Consider the following 18,742-nt stretch of genomic DNA (forward strand, 5'->3'; position numbering starts at 1 on the left):
TTTAGTCCTTATAATCAGAAAAAAAAATCCATAATATCTTTTTCAGTCAAAATTGGAAAAATTCTATAAGCAAAACAGGAAGATCTTGTCCTTAGTTTTAATAAAGGAGACGGTAGAAACCCCATCACAAATATGTTCTTTCAGGTTTTGTAGTTTATTTGGTCGTTAATCTGTAATGACTGAGGGTATTTAAAGTCTTGATCTCAGTGTATCTTTCATTCTAAATCCTAAAAGGCATCAAAAATCTGATTAGGGCTATTTGAGTCAACAACAAAACTTTCCAAACTTTTTCATCTATGGTGCCCTATGTGTCTCAGTAATTTTCACTGTGCCCCTAAGCCAAAAGACATTCCTAACACTAGTAGTATATCCCTAACCTTAAAAAGTGGTTTAGGTCCAAAAAACTTAACAATGCCATAACAACTTAGGAGCCTTTTGAAAAAAGTAATATAAGTGATTTGGAAAAAATTATTTTTAATTAAACACAGTTACTTAGTATTTGGACATGTTTACCTGTTGAACACGGCACCTTTTCTCAAGACTTAAAATCAGATCACACTCCAGAGCCGGACGTGGTGGCGCAAGCCTGTAATCCCAGCTACTCCAGAGGCTAAGGCAGGAGAATACAGGAGGCAGAACCCCTGCTTGAACCCAGGAGGCAGAGGTTGCAGTGAGCCGAGATTGTGCCACTGCACCCAACCGGGGCAACAGAGTGAGAAGCTGTCTCAAAAAAAAAATGAGACTCCAGTAGCCTCATATTTTTGTTCAATATTGATTTCACATGGTACTTGCTTTTTAAAAAATCAGTTACTAAAACCCTGCTCCTCAAAGATAGGATGTGATTAAAGGGAATATATAATGATCTCATGTTGAAACTAAAATACCTCAAGCTAGTTAGTCACACAGTGTTTGACAGATGTTGAGTATGACAGATATTTCTCTTGAAGACTTCAATTATCCTGGGAGTCCCTATGAGTTCTATTTTGCACCTTGGAGCACCCCGACACACTGCTTGAAATTTGTGAGCCTATACTTTGTATTCTCCCGCATTCCTAGAAGTATACCTCAAGTGAAGAAAGATATTCCTCTGTCTTCCTTTTTTATTTTCTTCTTTTATCTGTATTCCTTCTTTCAGTGTTCAAACAATGTAGCAATTCAATGTGATAAAATGTTATTTCATCTATGCTGTTGATATTTCTGCCAACATATTGAATTCGTGTTATGTTACTCAGGGAAAATGAAGGGCTCTGATATAGTGAGACATGTTGAAAATTAAGCAGTCACAACTGCCTGAGAATTGGCTGAAATCTGATGAATTTATTGATCTAAGGTTTAGTTCTGTGATTAAAGTGATTAACAACAGACTGAAGCATCATTAGTCATTACGTTATAGTTGACATCTGTCTTTCTCATGACCAAGTATAAATGGTCAATACTTTAAGATATCTAAAAATGGAAACTGGTGATTGTATCTGCACCTTCTTTTAGGTGTTTGCCCAACTATTGTGAACACGGTGGGGAGTGTTCCCAGTCCTGGAGCGCCTTTCATTGTAACTGTACGAACACTGGTTACAGAGGAGCTACTTGCCATAACTGTAAGCGGAACACGTCTGGTTTTTCTTGCTCCTGTGATGGTTTCTTTGTCCCATTTCCCTTTTCATTGCTGTGTGTATGTATATTAACAACTCAGCATCCAGCTGTTAATCCACATCTCATTTCATAAAGTAGTCAAGATAGCCTATAGAACTACATAATATGAAACAGGTGAGAAGACAGTAGGATACTTGGCAAAGGGAAAATACATATAGAAGATGAAAGGTAGCTAAGGGTTGAAAACTAATAAAATACAGAACGTGAATTTTGTTATCTTGTTCTGTTACTTGAATTGGGCCAGCATTTTGACACTAAACTTTCTAGAAGGCGCAGTACAAGTGGAAACATGCTCAGTTACCAAGTTCTTACTATTCATACAATTAAACAAAGAGATTCTCAGAAACAGCCCTGGTTGGACTGGGGTGGGGTGGTTTGTGGTGTGAAGATTCAGATATCCAATAGCTACTAGATGCCATAGTCTATTTGGATAGCTGTAACATAATGCCATAGCCTAGGTGACTTACAAACTGCAGAAATGTATTTCTCACCATTCTGGAGGCTGAGAAGTTCAAGATCAAGATGCCAGCAGATTAGGTGAGGATGTGCCTCCTGGTTCATAGACTTCCACCTTCTCACTGTGTCCTCACATGGTGAAAGGGGTAAGAAATCTCTGGGAAATCTTTCACAAGGGCACTAAATCCCACTCATGAGGGCTTCACTCTCATGGCCTGATCACTTCACTAATGCCCCACTTCCAAATACCACCATATTGGGGTCTAGGTTTCAACATATGCGTTTTGAGGAGACACAAACCTTCAGTCTATTGCACTAGATAATCCTTATATTATCTTGCAACCTTATTTAATGAGGGTGATAAGGAAAAGGGTGGTAGATAATGATTAAATTATGGTGGTAGATAAATAGTTAATTTTATTCAATACTTTCTAAATGTCAGGTACTGATCTAGTATTTTATATGTCCTAACTCATTTAATTCTGATGATCACCCTAGTAGGTAAATACTATTATATGTAACTTATTTATAAAGAAATAGATATTAATCTACTTGTTCAAGGCTACTTAAAATAGTTGAGGCAGAGTGAGAATGTGAACATGTGACATCATCTTCTAGAGCCTGGGATAACAACCAATATCCCTTTCTTCTGTGTTACAAATCATGAGTTATTGTTTCTGATGAAATGGCTTGCATGTGTTGTAAGGCCCATTTTATTTCATCATCCAGTTGTTCTGGTGCACAAATGGGAAGACCAAAATGCTCATTTTCCCCCAATTTTTTCCGATTATTATTGACATTTCTGAGCAACTGAACTCCTAGTATTACCTCCTATATCCTTGATTTAAGGTATGGGTATTAGATACAAAGCCATCGGTCTCACCACCCTTGGTCTATTACACTATACACTGCATTGTGCTCCTGCCAGTGTTGAGATTGGAATCCCGGGCTCCCAGCTCTGGGGCCCTGCGCAGAGGACCCTCAGAAGCCCTGATTCGGTGCTGGGGAAGACATCACCAAGAGAATCTCTCAGCTCTACCACTGTTACTGGAGTCATTCCTGGGCATGAATTGTGTATACTGAGGTGCCTCATAAGATTTTTATGAAGAATATTGGCTGGTAATAAAGCCACACTTCACCTGTACATGGAAGCCAACACCTCACCTGTACCCACATGCCACGTTATTTGACCCGGGACACCTAGCTAGTGGAGGGACAGTATATTTTAATTTTTTACATCCTCCATTATCCCCATGTAGTAACTAACTCAAAACAGAAAGCTATTCAGTGTTTTCACTGACTGTTCATTTTAATTGTTATCAATGACTGAATCTAAATATAAACCAAACAACTCTGAAGACAAAAATTAGATAATAAAGTTACTTTCATCTGTGACCCATGATTTGATACAATAATTGAGTTTAATTTATTAGGTTCTTGAGAAGACAGCTCTAATAGAGCTGAAGGGTTTTTGCCCATAACTATTCCGAGAAATGAAGCCAGAATGACAGTCTTGGTTATAGTGGAGGGGAGGAGATGGAGTTTGTTAAAAAGCCTTATTAGGAAATAATCATTAAACAGTCATGTTATAAAATGTCAAGCCATACACATAAATCAACAGTCATGTTATAAAAGTCAAGCCATACACATAAATCAACAGTCATGTTATAAAAAGTCAAGCCATACACATAAATCAACAGTCATGTTATAAAAAGTCAAGCCATACACATAAATCAGAAGTCCTTCCAAGTATTCTCATCCAATCCTTTTCCACAACCAGTTCCACCACAAAGTTATGATATTCTGCCAAACTCCTTCAAGGACTTCATGAACATATGCATGTGTACATAGAAATGTATAAACTAGTCATTTTTACATACTCACTTCAGTGCACAAAATGCAAATGTGACTGGAAAATGAACCATGCTTATATCTCTATCAGCGTGATATATAATAGGAACAAAATAAAACCGGCACACTGTGGAGAAGTGCAGAAGTAAATGATTACTTGAAATTTTGGTAACATTGAACAAATTAGCCACAGTATTTCACGTTGTCTAAACACTCATTAACATAATTTTCAAAACTAAAATGGATTCAGGGACAAATATTCAGGGGATTATTTATTTCTTATTTCACAGAATAAAATGCTTAACAGAAGTTATCAGTATATTTGGCCAAGTGTTCAATGAGAGGTTGCATTATACACAAGTGTATTAATATGAAATCTTGTACATGGCAAATTTAGGATTATATAATTAAAAATATCCAATCATCCGATTATGGATCTAAACACATTGAAACCACTTGAGGGCATAGTTCATACAAGTATTTCTTCTGCTTTGAATTTTAATTATCTTGAGTTCTCATTACAGAGCATTGGTGGGAGTTTCTTTTGTAAATTACTCAAAGTTATTGATGGGCTTTGTGAATCCCATTTGTTTTATGAAAAAGTATTTTATCTATAGTTAATTTTCAGTGAGAATATAGTATAGTTATAACATGATTTAAAATGTTTCTATTGTATAATTATTGGCTAAGAGCAGATTATTTAAGGAAGCTAACATTGTTGTACTTCAGACCTTCGGTTATTACAAGGTACTACTAGAATTTCCAAAATGTGTGCCACAAGATAAGTTATGACATTATACATATAAACCTCCAACATTTAAACACCTACCTTCTCTTTCCTTCTTCTTCATAATGTCAAAGTAGCTGAATTTTGATTTTGACCAAGTAATCTCATTTTCCTTTAGTGATTAAAAAAGTGATAAAATCAACCTCATTTTTTTGTTATCACATCACTTTCATCCATATTAATTTTAAAAAAGAATGAGTTTTGTTTTAAAGTAAGTTTTGCCTTTTCTCCTGGTCAGTAATGTACATGTTAAATTTCAAGATTTGCAGTATTTCGTGTCCAAATTTAAAGTTAAGAGATTCATTTCATGCTATTCCATTAATGATGATTTTTTTTTTAAAGCTATCTATGAGCAGTCATGTGAAGCCTATAAGCACAGAGGAAATACTTCAGGGTTTTACTATATAGATTCAGATGGAAGTGGTCCCCTGGAACCATTTCTTCTATATTGCAATATGACCGGTGAGTTAATCAGCTTTTATTTTATAGTTAAATTTGCATACATGTTTTAAATAGGCAAAATTAAAATGAAATAAGCAGAATGTTGACCTAATTTGCAACTTGATTAAAATGTGTATTGTTCCTTAGAAAAACTGAACATAAATCTTAAAAAAAAATTAAATGGTAATGATTTTAAATGTCTTTTAATGCATGTGGCATCTGTGTAAAACATCTAATAATAAATGTTTCCAATTATGTCCCCAAACAAAAACGATAGACTATTTCTGGGAGAAGATTGATACATGTAAAAGCTTTGAAGAATATTTACTTTTTAAATGTATATAAGCATAGAGTTTACGTCTTCTTGTATTCTTACATAAATTTACATAGAAATTAATAAACATGGAAATATGTTTGATTAAATTCAACATTCATCCATAATTTAAAACACTGAACAAATTACCAATAGAAGGAAGTTTCCTTATTTTGATAAAGACCAGAAAACTTTACACCATATATTAGTTTATAGTGGAATTTGAAAGTTTTTCCCGTTACCAGCATTAATACCATTCTCGTCACCATTGTATTGGAGGTCGTAGACAGTGCAATAAAGCAAGAGAAATATAAATATTGGGGGAAAAAAGACTAAGATTCTCACTATTCATAGATAATGAGGTTATGTATTAAAATACTCTAAACAATTTACAGATAAACTATTAGGATTGTCATTGAACAACAAACATAAAGTTAATTTTATTTTTGTATATCAGCAATAAAAATTGGAAAATAAACTTTTAGGAGATCATATTTGCAATAGCATAAAAAACCTCAAATACATGGTAGTAAATCTAATGAAAGATGTACAAGGTTACTACACAGATAATTATAAGACGCCCTTTAGATGAACTAATATCCTAAATAAATGGAGTAATATAAAATGTTCATTGGTCACGCCTGTAATCCCAGCACTTTGGGAGGCTGAGGTGGGCAGATCACGAGGTTAAGAGATGGAGACCATCCTGGCCAACATGGTGAAATCTCGTCTCTACTAAAAATACAAAAATTAGCTGAGCATGGTGGCACGCGCTTGCAGTCCCAGCCACTCAGGAGGCTGAGGCAAGAAAATTACTTGAACCTGGGAGGTGGAGGTTGCATTGAGCCGAGATTGTGCCACTGCACTTCAGCCTGGTGATAGAAAAAAAAATGTTCATTAATTAGAAGACTCAATATTGTATAATATAACTTCTTCCAAACTAGATGTTGATTCAGTGCAAACCTAAATTAAAATTCAAGCAGGATGTTTGTTTGTAGGTTGGTGCGATTATTTTGGTGAAAATCAACAAGCATATTCTAAAATTCATGAGTAAATATGAAGAGGCAAGAAGAAGCAAGTCAGCCAGTCTTGAAGAACAAATTTGAAGGATTCAACTCTACTAGATATAGGCATTATACTGATAGGCTCTGTAAAGCTGTATACAGCTGTCACAAAAAGAAACGAATAAACCAATAAAAACAAAATAGAGAATTTATAAACAGACTCACTCATATATGGATAATTGATTTATTGCCAAGGTGGCATTGATATGTAATGAAGGAAAGTTGGTCTTTTCAACCAGTAGTACTGATGGAAATTTGTACGTAAATGTCAGTAAAAGGAGTATTGATCTATTCCTCATCAAACACACACACAAGATAGATTCTAGATGAACTGTGCTGTCCAACATGGTAGCCACTAGCGAGTGCCTATTTAAATTCTAATTTAATTAAAATTAATTACAAAACAAAATGACTGCATTTAAAAAATTTAAACTTAAATTTAAAATTTAACTAAAATAGGATTAAATTACAGCCGGGTGCAGTGGCTCACACCTGTAATCCCAGCACTTTGGGAAGCCAAGGCGGGGGCATCATTTGAGCCCAGGAGTTCGAGCCCAGGCTGGGCAACATAGTGAGACCCAATCTCTATTTTTCTATTCTTAAGTTTACTTTGTCAGTCGCCCTGGCTGCATTGTAACTGCTTAATAGCCTCCCAGGGCTAGTGTGGAATGTATCATTGTAGATGTAAAACCTTATCATTTGCTGAAAGTTACATTGAACAGTGTTGGAATTCAGTATTTTATGGAGCAAAACCAAAGGAAAAGGGCAATATTATTATACATTGAGGTAGAGGGTGTTGCTTAACACATTTGGTGCTTAAAATTGGAGAACGTATCTTTCAGGCAGAGGAAACAAAGTACCAAGTTCTGAGACAGATGATCTTACCACATGTGTTCAGAAAACAGCAACAAAGCTAGGATAGCAGGAGTATGGTGAGTAAGTGGGGAGTAGGAAGAGAGGAGAGAGGCAAGTTGGGTAGGGAGGGGAAGAGTATGGGCTTCATGACAATGTTGTCAGACCTTTGGTTTTTTACTCTGAAATGAGATGAGAAGACACTGAGGAGTTTTAAGAAACAGTGGGATGCAATCTGACTTCCTTTAGTTGGATTGCAAGTGCTCCTGGGTTAGGGAATGCTTCTTCAGGAGCATGGGTGGAAAGGAGTGAGGAGACCATGCATATTGTATTTTATAAGAGTTGGGAGACCATTTCAAGTAATGCGAAAATCCAGGACTGATTGTACCAGATAATAGCACTGTAGATGGAGGAAAGGTGTTAGATTTTTCTCTTTGCATACCTATGAGGTGTGAGAAAACAAAAAGCCAAAAATAACGACACAGTTTTTGCCCTGGGTAATTGAGTGTTTGAATTGTCATTGTTTAAGATGTGATCAGAAAAGGTTTAAGGTGAAAGATCATAAGCTCTGTTTTACACATTTTTTTTTTAGTTTGAGATGTCTGTTTTTCCACGTTCAAACAAGATTCTGAGGAGGCATTTGAATATGGGAGCAACCGCTTCTTTATACTAATGAATGTTTAGTTCTAAAAACTGCAGGTGGTGGCAAACTCTGTGCCAACACACATTTTGGCAGAAATTGCTATAAATTTGTATCTTCAAAGGTTTTTCATTTAACACAACTTGGTAGCTTCCATTTGTCTCACAACCATTGAGGACATTGCTCCATACACCAAAACAGCCCAAAACAAATGGTGGTTCCTGCATATGTGTCTTCTCAATGAAGCTCTCCTGCCTGTACAGTACGAATTCCCAGACAGCACTGCAGGTGGTTCTCATCCAGTGCAACCACTGAGTTGGGCCAACGGAAATAATATCATCATGGATCTTCCAAATGATTCTTATGTGTACTTAGGTTTGGGAATCACTGTTTTAGACTTCATGGTTCTCAAACTTTAGTATGCACTGGCAACTCTGGTATGTGAGAATTAAACATAACAAATGTGAGAGGTCTTTACAGAGGAAAAAAAAGAGAAGACTTTACAAGTGTAAGATACGAATTCCAGTGCCAAAATGTTTTATTATTTTTTTTTCCAGCTTGGATAGGTTGGATTGTGAGTGAGATTTATGTAACCATCCACCACTACAAACCTGTAAATTCTATGTTCCCATAAATGCATCCGGAGCTATAGACATACACGTGTTATAGGAAGTTTCATTCTGAAATTAGACGGCAGTAGGTTGATAAAGATCTTTAGTCTTTGAAGCTTTAAGAAGCACGCATACACACACACACACACACACACACACACACACACACACACACCATCCATTGTCGTTGTTTGCAGTCATTATGTTCCGTAAAGTAACCAGGAACACTGGATTGGAAAACACTGAACAAATTACTCCCAGGGGGAAGCACCGTAAGATTAGTTTCCTGCAAGCCTCTGGTCACAACGGTCTCATCCACCAATCAATACATAATCTTGTTTTATGTGTGTTTCAGGTTAAAGACACCTTATTTAATACATACTGTTGATTCATTAACATTGAGCTCATGGCCAAGAGGCTGTAGCTCACGCCTGAGCAAAGCTTATCTAACATACGTGTTTTCTTTCCAAGGCTCAGTGCATGCAGCCTTCTGTGCTTAGGAAAACTTGACAACCTTTCTGGGAGTGGGGGTCATTTTAAACAGCAAAATCACCAACCAGTAGCACAAAAATGCAAAAAATGTGGCACTTAATAGACTACAAATGAGACATTTGTTTATAGCATGAGAGCTGAAACAAGAAAACAATGTTTCCTTGTTCAGGTCTAACGGGGTATGTGAATGTCAGGCAGGCCAAATTTTTGCAGCTCTGTATGTGTTCACAAATGACTGTGAAAGCATTGGAGTTACAAATAAATTTTAGCAAGCAGGCAAATTCACAAATAACGAGAATCTGTGTGTAGTGAGTATCTATTATATATCTATATCTTATGTTTATTATGGGTAATAATTTAGTAATTTATAGGCCATATGGATTTTTATTATCTAAAAGATAATGAAATTATCAATTTTATTTTATTGAATGTATTGTTTAAATTAAATCAACATTTACTTTTTTATATTATGTAGCAAATTAATGTACCTTATTATAGAAGATATATCTTTGATAAATTATTTGGGGAAAAACTGTAGTTAAGACTAAACAATTCTCAGAGACCTGAAGAGTGTGTATGTGTGTGTGTGGAGAGAGAGAGAGAGAGAACAAATTCCATGTTTTAGGAGCTTAGATTTTGAAATGAGGTCAGATGGGTCATAGGTCCCAAAGAGGAGAGAAATGAAAGAAAAAAAAAAGACTGGAGTCACTGGAAGTGTTCAGAGATTGAAGGTGCTTCGTTCAGCAAGATTATTTAAAAGTATTGATGAAAAAGAGGACATTCAGAAAGTTTAAAGCCACGTGGATAGCAAGATGTTCAGAAACACAGATACCCAGAGACAGCTAAATGTCTCCACTAGCTCTGGAATATTGGAACATATTCAAACACAAGTGACAACCCCAGAGTATTGCAACCCAGTTAGAAATACATGTTAGTACTTGAAACTTTCCTTTTTGTTCTGGTTTTGCAAATGAGGAAGCCAAGAATGGGGGAGGTTAAGTGTAGGAGGTATAGCTTGAAACTCTCCTTATTGATCTGGTTTTGCAAATAAGGAAACCAAGGCTCAGGAAGGTTAAGTGTAGCAGGGTGAAAATATTGGTAGGAATAGATCAAGCACTGGTCTCTTTTCTCATCGCCTGAAAGTTTTTCCACTAGGAAGGGTTACCTTCTGTCAATGTTTCATTGCTGGCAACCAATAACATACCTTCTAGTTACATAGATCAGGTATAATGACTGCTGAAAATAAGACAAAATGCTGAATCACCAACATGCAAATATGTGTCTTGTTAAAAAACCCAGTTATTAGTCTAGAACTAGTGTCAAATGATTCCACATGTATTAAAATACCTCCAAGCATTATAAGCTAAAATACACAAAAAAATCTCTATTTTGAATGGATAATTTCTTAAACGACGTTAAAAGCTGAAATTTCTTTGTAAACAGTTTTCCAAACATAATTTAAAAATAATTAGTTAGAATAAGGTGAATCCCAGGGGCTGTCCCTATTGCTTCTTTTCTTTTCTTTTCTTTTTTTCTTTGAGACCAAGTTTCATTCTTCTTGCCCAGGCTGAAGTGCAATGGCTCAGTCTCGGCTCATCTAAATCTTCTCCTCCCAGGTTCAAGCATTTCTCCCGCCTCAGCGTCCCGAGTAGCTGGGATTACAGGCATGCACCACCACGCCCAGCTAATTTTGTATTTTTCGTAGAGATGGGGTTTCTCCTTGTTGGTCAGGCTGGACTCGAACTCCTGACCTCGGGTGATCCGCCTGCCTCAGCCTCTCAAATTGCTGGGATTGCAGGCATGAGCCACTGCGCCCAGCCTTCATTGCTTTTTCTATAATGAAATTGTTTTGTGTTCACGAAGTTTCTCGTTATCAAACATTGCAGTGTAAGGATGATTGTTCCAGAGGGGAGAAATGGATGAGTGCCAGAACAGAGACTTTCAGGTTCTTCTAAAAGTGAAAACTCTATGGGTTAAACTCACCCCTTCTCATGGCCCCATTACCGAAATTCCTGGGTTTTGTTTCCCTGACTCAGTAAGTTTAGAACACAAGGCCTGGGTGTCTGCATTATTAACAAGTGCCCCAGGTGATTCTGAGATAGGAGCTCCAGAGACCATTTCAGGAGAAAGCTGGAGAGCATAAGACTTATAATAGCATAATTATTTTTACTTTAGAGATTTCAATAATAAAGGCCTTCTTAACAGCTATGAGGGTTAATACATAACTGTCCATTATTCAAATGCAGTCTAATTTACATTGAGCTTTGCTCCAGAAGGCTGGCTGTCTCCCCTCCTGTCTCCTCTGCTTTCCTTAAGACCGCACTTCCTACCTGCTCTTAGGGTCTTTATCGCATCTATCACCTTCAGCTATTCAGCATGAAGCAACACAAGCTTTGCAACTGTATTGCTTAAACAGCATGTTTTCTCTTTGCACTGTTATCACGCTAAAAAACAGCAGCCAGCCTAAGGTAAATCAAGTTCTTAATTACTCAGTTGCTTTATTTACAAATATTGAAATCTCTTCAGGGAGAGACGTGAGTAGACCCAAACTACCATTCAATGTAGATTTTCTGCCTATTTCAGCTATCTCTTATTCATTTCCCTGTCTCCTTACCCTACCACTCTTTTTGCATTTAGTAAAAGATAATTTGTAATAAAGTAAAATCATGATTCTCATACAGATATGAAAATAAAAGTTAAAAAGTTTTAAAGATTTTTAAAATGCATTATTAATGAAGAAATTGGAAAGATATTACAACCATTTCAAAGGAGAATCCAAAGAAAAGACGTATCTACACATTAGGAACACCGAAACAAATGTGCATATGGAGGCAACACTGGATTCATCCATGGTGGAGGAGGGAAGTCACTAGAACCTCAACCAGGTAGAAGTTGCTTGTCTACAGACAAGACAAGAATTATTTGTTGTAAGGAAACAGTGCCTTTACTTCTAGACAAAGACAAAAAAAAAAAAAAAGTCTGGCAACCTACGTTAAAGGATGATTAAATGTGTCTTGGAAGTTAGAGATAGTGAATTGCTCTGAAGAGATTTAAAGGCTTATCTCACCCAGATGCATTTGCTTACTTTCTAAGAGTAATAAAAACCTAAGGACCTGTACCTTCTCTCCTCTAAAGAAAATTTGTGACATTCCAGAGCCAAAGTCTCTCTATCACTCTATGGAGGGAAGGAGGAGAGAGTGTGCCAGGCACCCTCTGTAAGTCCAAGCCTCATAATTTTGTGATCGTCCTCTTGTGGTACAACTCCCGTAGGCACAGCTCTATCTAGCACTCACTGCATCTGCAGGTGGGAAATTGAGGTATGAGGGATTGATGCTGATGAGATTCTCTATGAGCGAATGGTCCCTGATTCGGAGGTCCTCTGTGTCTGTTAGTATACATTAGACAGGTAGGTAGGTAGTAGATAGATCAATAAACAGATAGATTTAATCTGTGTATTGGCAAGATAACTCCTTAACTTGCAAGTAGGGTAACATCTCAGGGTCCGTCACAGTTTCAGATTTAACATTATTTAGCAATTCTATTAGTTATATACAACTTATAGAATTATGTAGCAGCTCAAAGCAACAAACATGTCAGAGCCACTGCAGCATCTGAATCAGATAACCTAGGAGGTTGTGCTCTAATCTAGACAACTCATTGTTTTTATTCATTCATTTGTTTATTCCCTCGTTTCTTCAACAAATGTCTTCTGCATTTTGTATCAAGCCTTGTGCTATGTGCTGGAGATACGATTGTTACCAGATCAGCAACTATTGCTATTCTCATAGAGCTTGCAGACTGGTAGGAAAGACCAATAAAGTCAACCATAAAGTATTGAATTACAAATTGTGATGAAGTCCATGTCTTTTACCACTCTTATTCCTAAATAGGCGTTTGTAGAAACTTCAGATCACTCATTCATGCCTGAAAGAACAGTAAAGAGGCTCTAATTTGAGACTTTTCAGAGATTTCCAGATTAATGAAGCACATGAGGTTTGGAACCTGGCTTTCAAGGCACCTATCTCCGTTGCTCAAAATCTATTGTGACAATTTCATTGTGTCTGCTCTGCCCTGGAAATCTAGATGGCCTGATAAGTGTGGCGTCTGTTTAACATCATACCTTCTAGTGCTTTTTATTAGAGAATAAAATCACTTACAGGGACTATCATAATATTGAAATATTTTAGAATTTCAAAAGGAAACTTTTTTATGAGCTACTCTTTAATGGTTGCCATGCGCTATGGCCTTGAATCTCTTGAAGCACCTTTAAATACCTTTAGAATCAGGTGTTAATTGTGACCCAGTGGATGCTAAACTACAGGGAAGACTCCCTCAGTGTGATCCAGAAGGGAAAGAGACAAAGGCTTCAAGCAGGTATATTGTCCACCTCTCTTGGTAGCTAGCTGCTTCTTGCATGCCATTGATTTACCACAAGAAAAGGTGAATAGTTTTTTTGAACAAAAGAAACAGAGTCCAACAGTGGCTAGGCTGTCAGATTTGTCTAGTTAATAATAACATTAAACTTCCAATAGCCAAGGCTGAGTTGGCTGAAATTACAGAATTTCAGACCTGGTTCTCCCAATTTAATTTCCAAATTTGGAAATGGAGGCTCAGATTTTACCTGACTTTCCTAAGGGCACAAGATTTATGCCAGATCTGCAACTCAGATCTCTTAATTGACTTCGACATTATACTGCTGGCCACCCGTAATTTCATTGGCTGGTAGATTAAGTTCTGTTTGAGAGCATTCTACTGTTGAAGGGTGAACTGAAATGCAAGGGGGAAAGACAAAAATAACAGCTATTGTTTTGCAGAAAAATAATAATCCACACGTGGAAGGCAATAATTCTGTGACATTAGTCCAGCCTCATTTAGCCTGCCTCTCTAATCCAAACTCCGATGACTGGGAAAGGAATGGAAATGAAATTTTCAAAGTACACCTCCTTATTTGGATTGTTGATCCATGTGAATGTCTTAGCTAAAAAGAGAGGAGAAAGTTTTGCCTACTATTACTATTTTTCTCCGATTTGGGATATTCCTCTGTATTACAGAAGAGTTATGTGACTTAACAGCACATATGTAGTAGAGTTTTGACAACTTTCACTCTGTTTTTTGTCTACTAAATCAGAGGCTTTTTGATTTATCTGTTCTTGTGTCTGCATATATCACAGAAAATATAGTATAAAGTCTATTGCCGGTAAAGTTGAAGGGCAGATATCGTATGCCTATCATTGGTTACAAACATTGTTAGATTTTTATTTCATCTAAGAAATTTTGGTAATCAATATGATGGAAATGTTTACAGACATTCAGGCACCAATAGTGATAACTCTAGTAGATACTCAAAGATATTTTACTTTTGTGTTAGTTGAGATGCCGTGTCAGATGCACTGAATTCAAAAGAGTAACTTCATATTGAACTGCCTAACTGTCGAGATCACATGATATCAAAATGAGTATTTCAAATTTAACTTTAAAAAGATGCACACTCATAATTTTTTTTTGTTTTTATTATTATACTTTAGGTTTTAGGGTGCATGTGCACAATGTGCAGGTTTGTTACATATGTATCCATGTGCCATGATGATTTCCTGCACCCATTAACTCGTCATTTAGCATTAGGTATATCTCCTAATGCTATCCGTCCCCCCTCTCCTAACCCCACAACAGTCCCCAGAATGTGATGTTCCCCTTCCTGTGTCCATGAGTTCTCATTGTTCAATTCCCACCTATGAGTGAGAACATGCGGTGTTTGGTTTTTTGTCCTTGTGATAGTTTACTGAGAATGATGTTTTCCAATTTCATCCATGTCCCTACAAAGGACATGAACTCATCATTTTTTATGGCTGCATAGTATTCCATGGTGTATATGTGCCACATTTTCTTAATCCAGTCTATCGTTGTTGGACATTTGGGTTGGTTCCGACTCTTTGCTATTGTGAATAGTGCCACAATAAACATACGTGTGCCTGTGTCTTTATAGCAGCATGATTTATAGTCCTTTGGGTATATACCCAGTAATGGGATGGCTGGGTCAAATGGTATTTCTAGTTCTAGATCCCTGAGGAATCGCCACACTGACTTCCACAATGGTTGAACTAGTTTACAGTCCCACCAACAGTGTAAAAGTGTTCCTATTTCTCCACATCCTCTCCAGCACCTGTTGTTTCCTGATTTTTTTAATGATGGCCATTCTAACTGGTGTGAGATGGTATCTCATTGTGGTTTTGATTTGCATTTCTCTGATGGCCAGTGATGATGAACATTTCTTCATGTGTTTTTTGGCTGCATAAATGTCTTCTTTTGAGAAGTGTCTGTTCATGTCCTTTGCCCACTTTTTGATGGGGTTGTTTGTTTTTTTCTTGTAAATTTGTTTGAGTTCATTGTAGATTCTGAATATTAGCCCTTTGTCAGATGAGTAGATTGCAAAAATTTTCTCCCATTCTGTAGGTTGCCTGTTCACTCTGATGGTAGTTTCTTTTGCTGTGCAGAAGCTCTTTAGTTTAATTAGATCTCATTTGTCAATTTTGGCTTTTGTTGCCATTGCTTTTGGTGTTTTAGACATGAAGCAAAAATCCTCAATAAAATACTGGCAAACTGAATCCAGCAGCACATCAAAAAGCTTATCCACCATAATCAAGTGGGCTTCATCCTTGGGATGCAAGGCTGGTTCAACATACGCAAATCAATAAATGTAATCCAGCATATAAACAGAACCAAAGACAAAAACCACATGATTATCTCAATAGATGCAGAAAAGGCCTTTGACAAAATTCAACACCCCTTCATGCTAAAAACTCTCAATAAATTAGGTATTGATGGGACGTATCTCAAAATAATAAGAGCTATCTATGACAAACCCACAGCCAATATCATACTGAATGGGCAAAAACTGGAAGCATTCCCTCTGAAAACTGGCACAAGACAGGGATGCCCTCTCTCACCACTCCTATTCAACATAGTGTTGGAAGTTCTGGCCAGAGCAATCAGGCAGGAGAAGGAAATAAAGGGTATTCAATTAGGAAAAGAGGAAGTGAAATTGTCCCTGTTTGCAGATGACGTGATTGTATATCTAGAAAACCCCATTGTCTCAGCCCAAAATCTCCTTAAGCTGATTAGCAACTTCAGCAAAGTCTCAGGATACAAAATCAATGTACAAAAATCACAAGCATTCTTGTACACCAATCACAGACAAACAGTGAGCCAAATCATGAGTGAACTCCCATTCACAATTGCTTCAAAGAGAAGAAAATACCTAGGAATCCAACTTACAAGGGATGTGAAGGACCTCTTCAAGGAGAACTACAAACCACTGCTCAATGAAATAAAAGAGGATACAAACAAATGGAAGAACATTCCATGGTCATGGGTTGGAAGAATCAATATCGTGAAAATGGCCATACTGCCCAAGGTAATTTATAGATTCAATGCCATCCCCATCAAGCTACCAATGACTTTCTTCACAGAATTGGAAAAAACTACTTTAAAGTTCATATGGAACCAAAAAAGATCCCGCATCGCCAAGTCAATCCTAAGCCAAAAGAACAAAGCTGGAGGCATCACCCTACCTGACTTCAAACTATACTACAAGGTTACAGTAACCAAAACAGCATGGTACTGGCACCACAACAGAGACATAGATCAATGGAACAGAACAGAGCCCTCAGAAATGATGCCGCATATCTACAACTATCTGATCTTTGACAAACCTGATGAAAACAAGCAATGGGGAAAGGATTCCCTATTTAATAAATGGTGCTGGGAAAACTGGCTAGCCATATGTAGAAAGCTGCAACTGTATCCCTTCCTTACACCTTATACAAAAATTAATTCAAGATGGATTAAAGACTTAAATGTTAGACCTAAAACCATTAAAATCCTACAAGAAAGCCTAGGCAATACCATTCAGGACATAGGCGTGGGCACACTCATAATTAAATGTTGATTAAAGAGAGGTTTATAGAGGGCTACAAAATTTCGACTTTATTGTTGCTGATACCATGAATAGTTGTTAAGAGTAGAAAAGGGGCTGCTTACCTTATGTAATATAAATTATTTCTTGAATTCTAATATGCACTTTTTTTCATATTGTGATATCACTGGATTTTGGGTGTGTTGATGAATAATGTTTTGTAGTTATAATAGGCAGCATTTTTTCCTTTCTCATAGAGAAATAACATAATGATACATCTTTAAAAAGATGGAATATCAATTTCAATGAAATAAAATACATCACAAAAAATAATCAGATTTCCTAATATCTTTCATCATAAATATGGTGTGGCTAAATTATATGAAAATGTTAAATAAAATTACTGCAAATGCATGGCAATAGTCTATATTTCAGGAAAAATAATCACTTACCATAACTTAAAAATTCCGAGAATCCATTTGTGTTGATTCTACCTCTCAGAGAAGTTTGATGACTAGAAAATTTTGACTCAGATAAAAGGTGATTTTGATTTTCTTTATTTATTTTAACTTTTGCAGACTAGTGATGGTCTCCTCTCTTTCTCCCCCCATTTCTGCATACAAGAAACTGCATGGACCATCATACAGCACAACGGCTCTGACTTAACAAGAGTCAGAAATACTAATCCAGAGAACCCATATGCTGGGTTTTTCGAGTATGTGGCCAGCATGGAGCAACTTCAGGCCACCATTAACCGCGCGGAGCACTGTGAACAGGAGTTTACTTATTACTGCAAGAAGTCACGGCTGGTCAATAAGCAAGGTAAGTAAACCATGGTGTCTGTCTTGTTGCACACATCACATCATGCACTTACTCAACTAGCTCCTGAGGATTTTAATTCTGCAGAGTGGTGGCATCTAGCCACTGAGAGTATATGATCTCGTATACTTAGTAAACATGTCACAGTCTGGAAGTCACAAAGATGCTTCTGCCTGAAGAAAAGAACAAGGTCAATTTACACCGAGCTTTATTCAAAGCCTTGATTGCTTTTAAACTCTCTTCCTGGCCTTAATTGGATAACTGTACAGCAAAGGCCTCCTTCTGATACTCAATGAATGCACAGTGTTTATCCCTGATAAAGGGCAAGTGACACATAAGGTTTATTTTATCATGGAAAACAGCTAATAAAAATACGACTTAGTTTTCTGAAAGTGATATTCTATGTGCCTCTTTCTCATGGATTGTTGACAGCCTCTGGGTATAATTGAAAATTAGAAAAGGCTGCCAGAGACACAGTTGATTCACTAGTTTAAGGAGGAATCAGAAAACCATCTTTAACTCTTTATTTGATTCTGCTGTGAATAACCAGTCTGCTCCTGAGTTCTGGTTTTGGTCTTATGTTTTCTTTCTTTAGGGTATCTCATTATGTGAGAGCCTCTATTTCCATCATATCTGCCTTAGAGTAGGCCTTAATGAGCTAATTCTTGAAGTCACTGCAAGACCTTTCCAACTGGCCTCCTAGCTTGTCATCTCTTCACATATTCTAACCATCCAGTGCAAAATCCAAAATATTACTCTCTGTGAAGAAAATTAACCTTTAAGAAATGCTGCTCCCACTTTTAAGAAACACAGTTCTTTATTATTATTATTATTATACTTTAAATTCTAGGGTG

The 18,742-nt window shown here is 36.8% G+C and overlaps 1 protein-coding gene across 10 annotated transcripts in view; it reads left to right on the forward strand.

Annotated features, from left to right (window-relative positions):
* Positions 1 to 18,742, forward strand: part of CNTNAP4 (contactin associated protein family member 4) — a 336,779-nt gene that overhangs the window by 240,520 nt on the left and 77,517 nt on the right. For all 10 annotated transcript variants that reach the window (XR_010114325.1, XM_055299622.2, XM_063612412.1 and 7 more), the window contains 3 exons: positions 1,489 to 1,595; positions 5,087 to 5,206; positions 17,694 to 17,891. Coding sequence is in view for 9 of the 10 variants with exons in the window: in XM_055299622.2 (XP_055155597.1) it covers positions 1,489 to 1,595; positions 5,087 to 5,206; positions 17,694 to 17,891 (425 nt within the window). In the remaining variant the exon portion in view is untranslated. The remainder of the gene's footprint in view (positions 1 to 1,488; positions 1,596 to 5,086; positions 5,207 to 17,693; positions 17,892 to 18,742) is intronic.

The sequence above is a fragment of the Symphalangus syndactylus genome, chromosome 11 (genome assembly GCF_028878055.3).
Source record: "Symphalangus syndactylus isolate Jambi chromosome 11, NHGRI_mSymSyn1-v2.1_pri, whole genome shotgun sequence".
NCBI lineage: Eukaryota > Metazoa > Chordata > Mammalia > Primates > Hylobatidae > Symphalangus > Symphalangus syndactylus.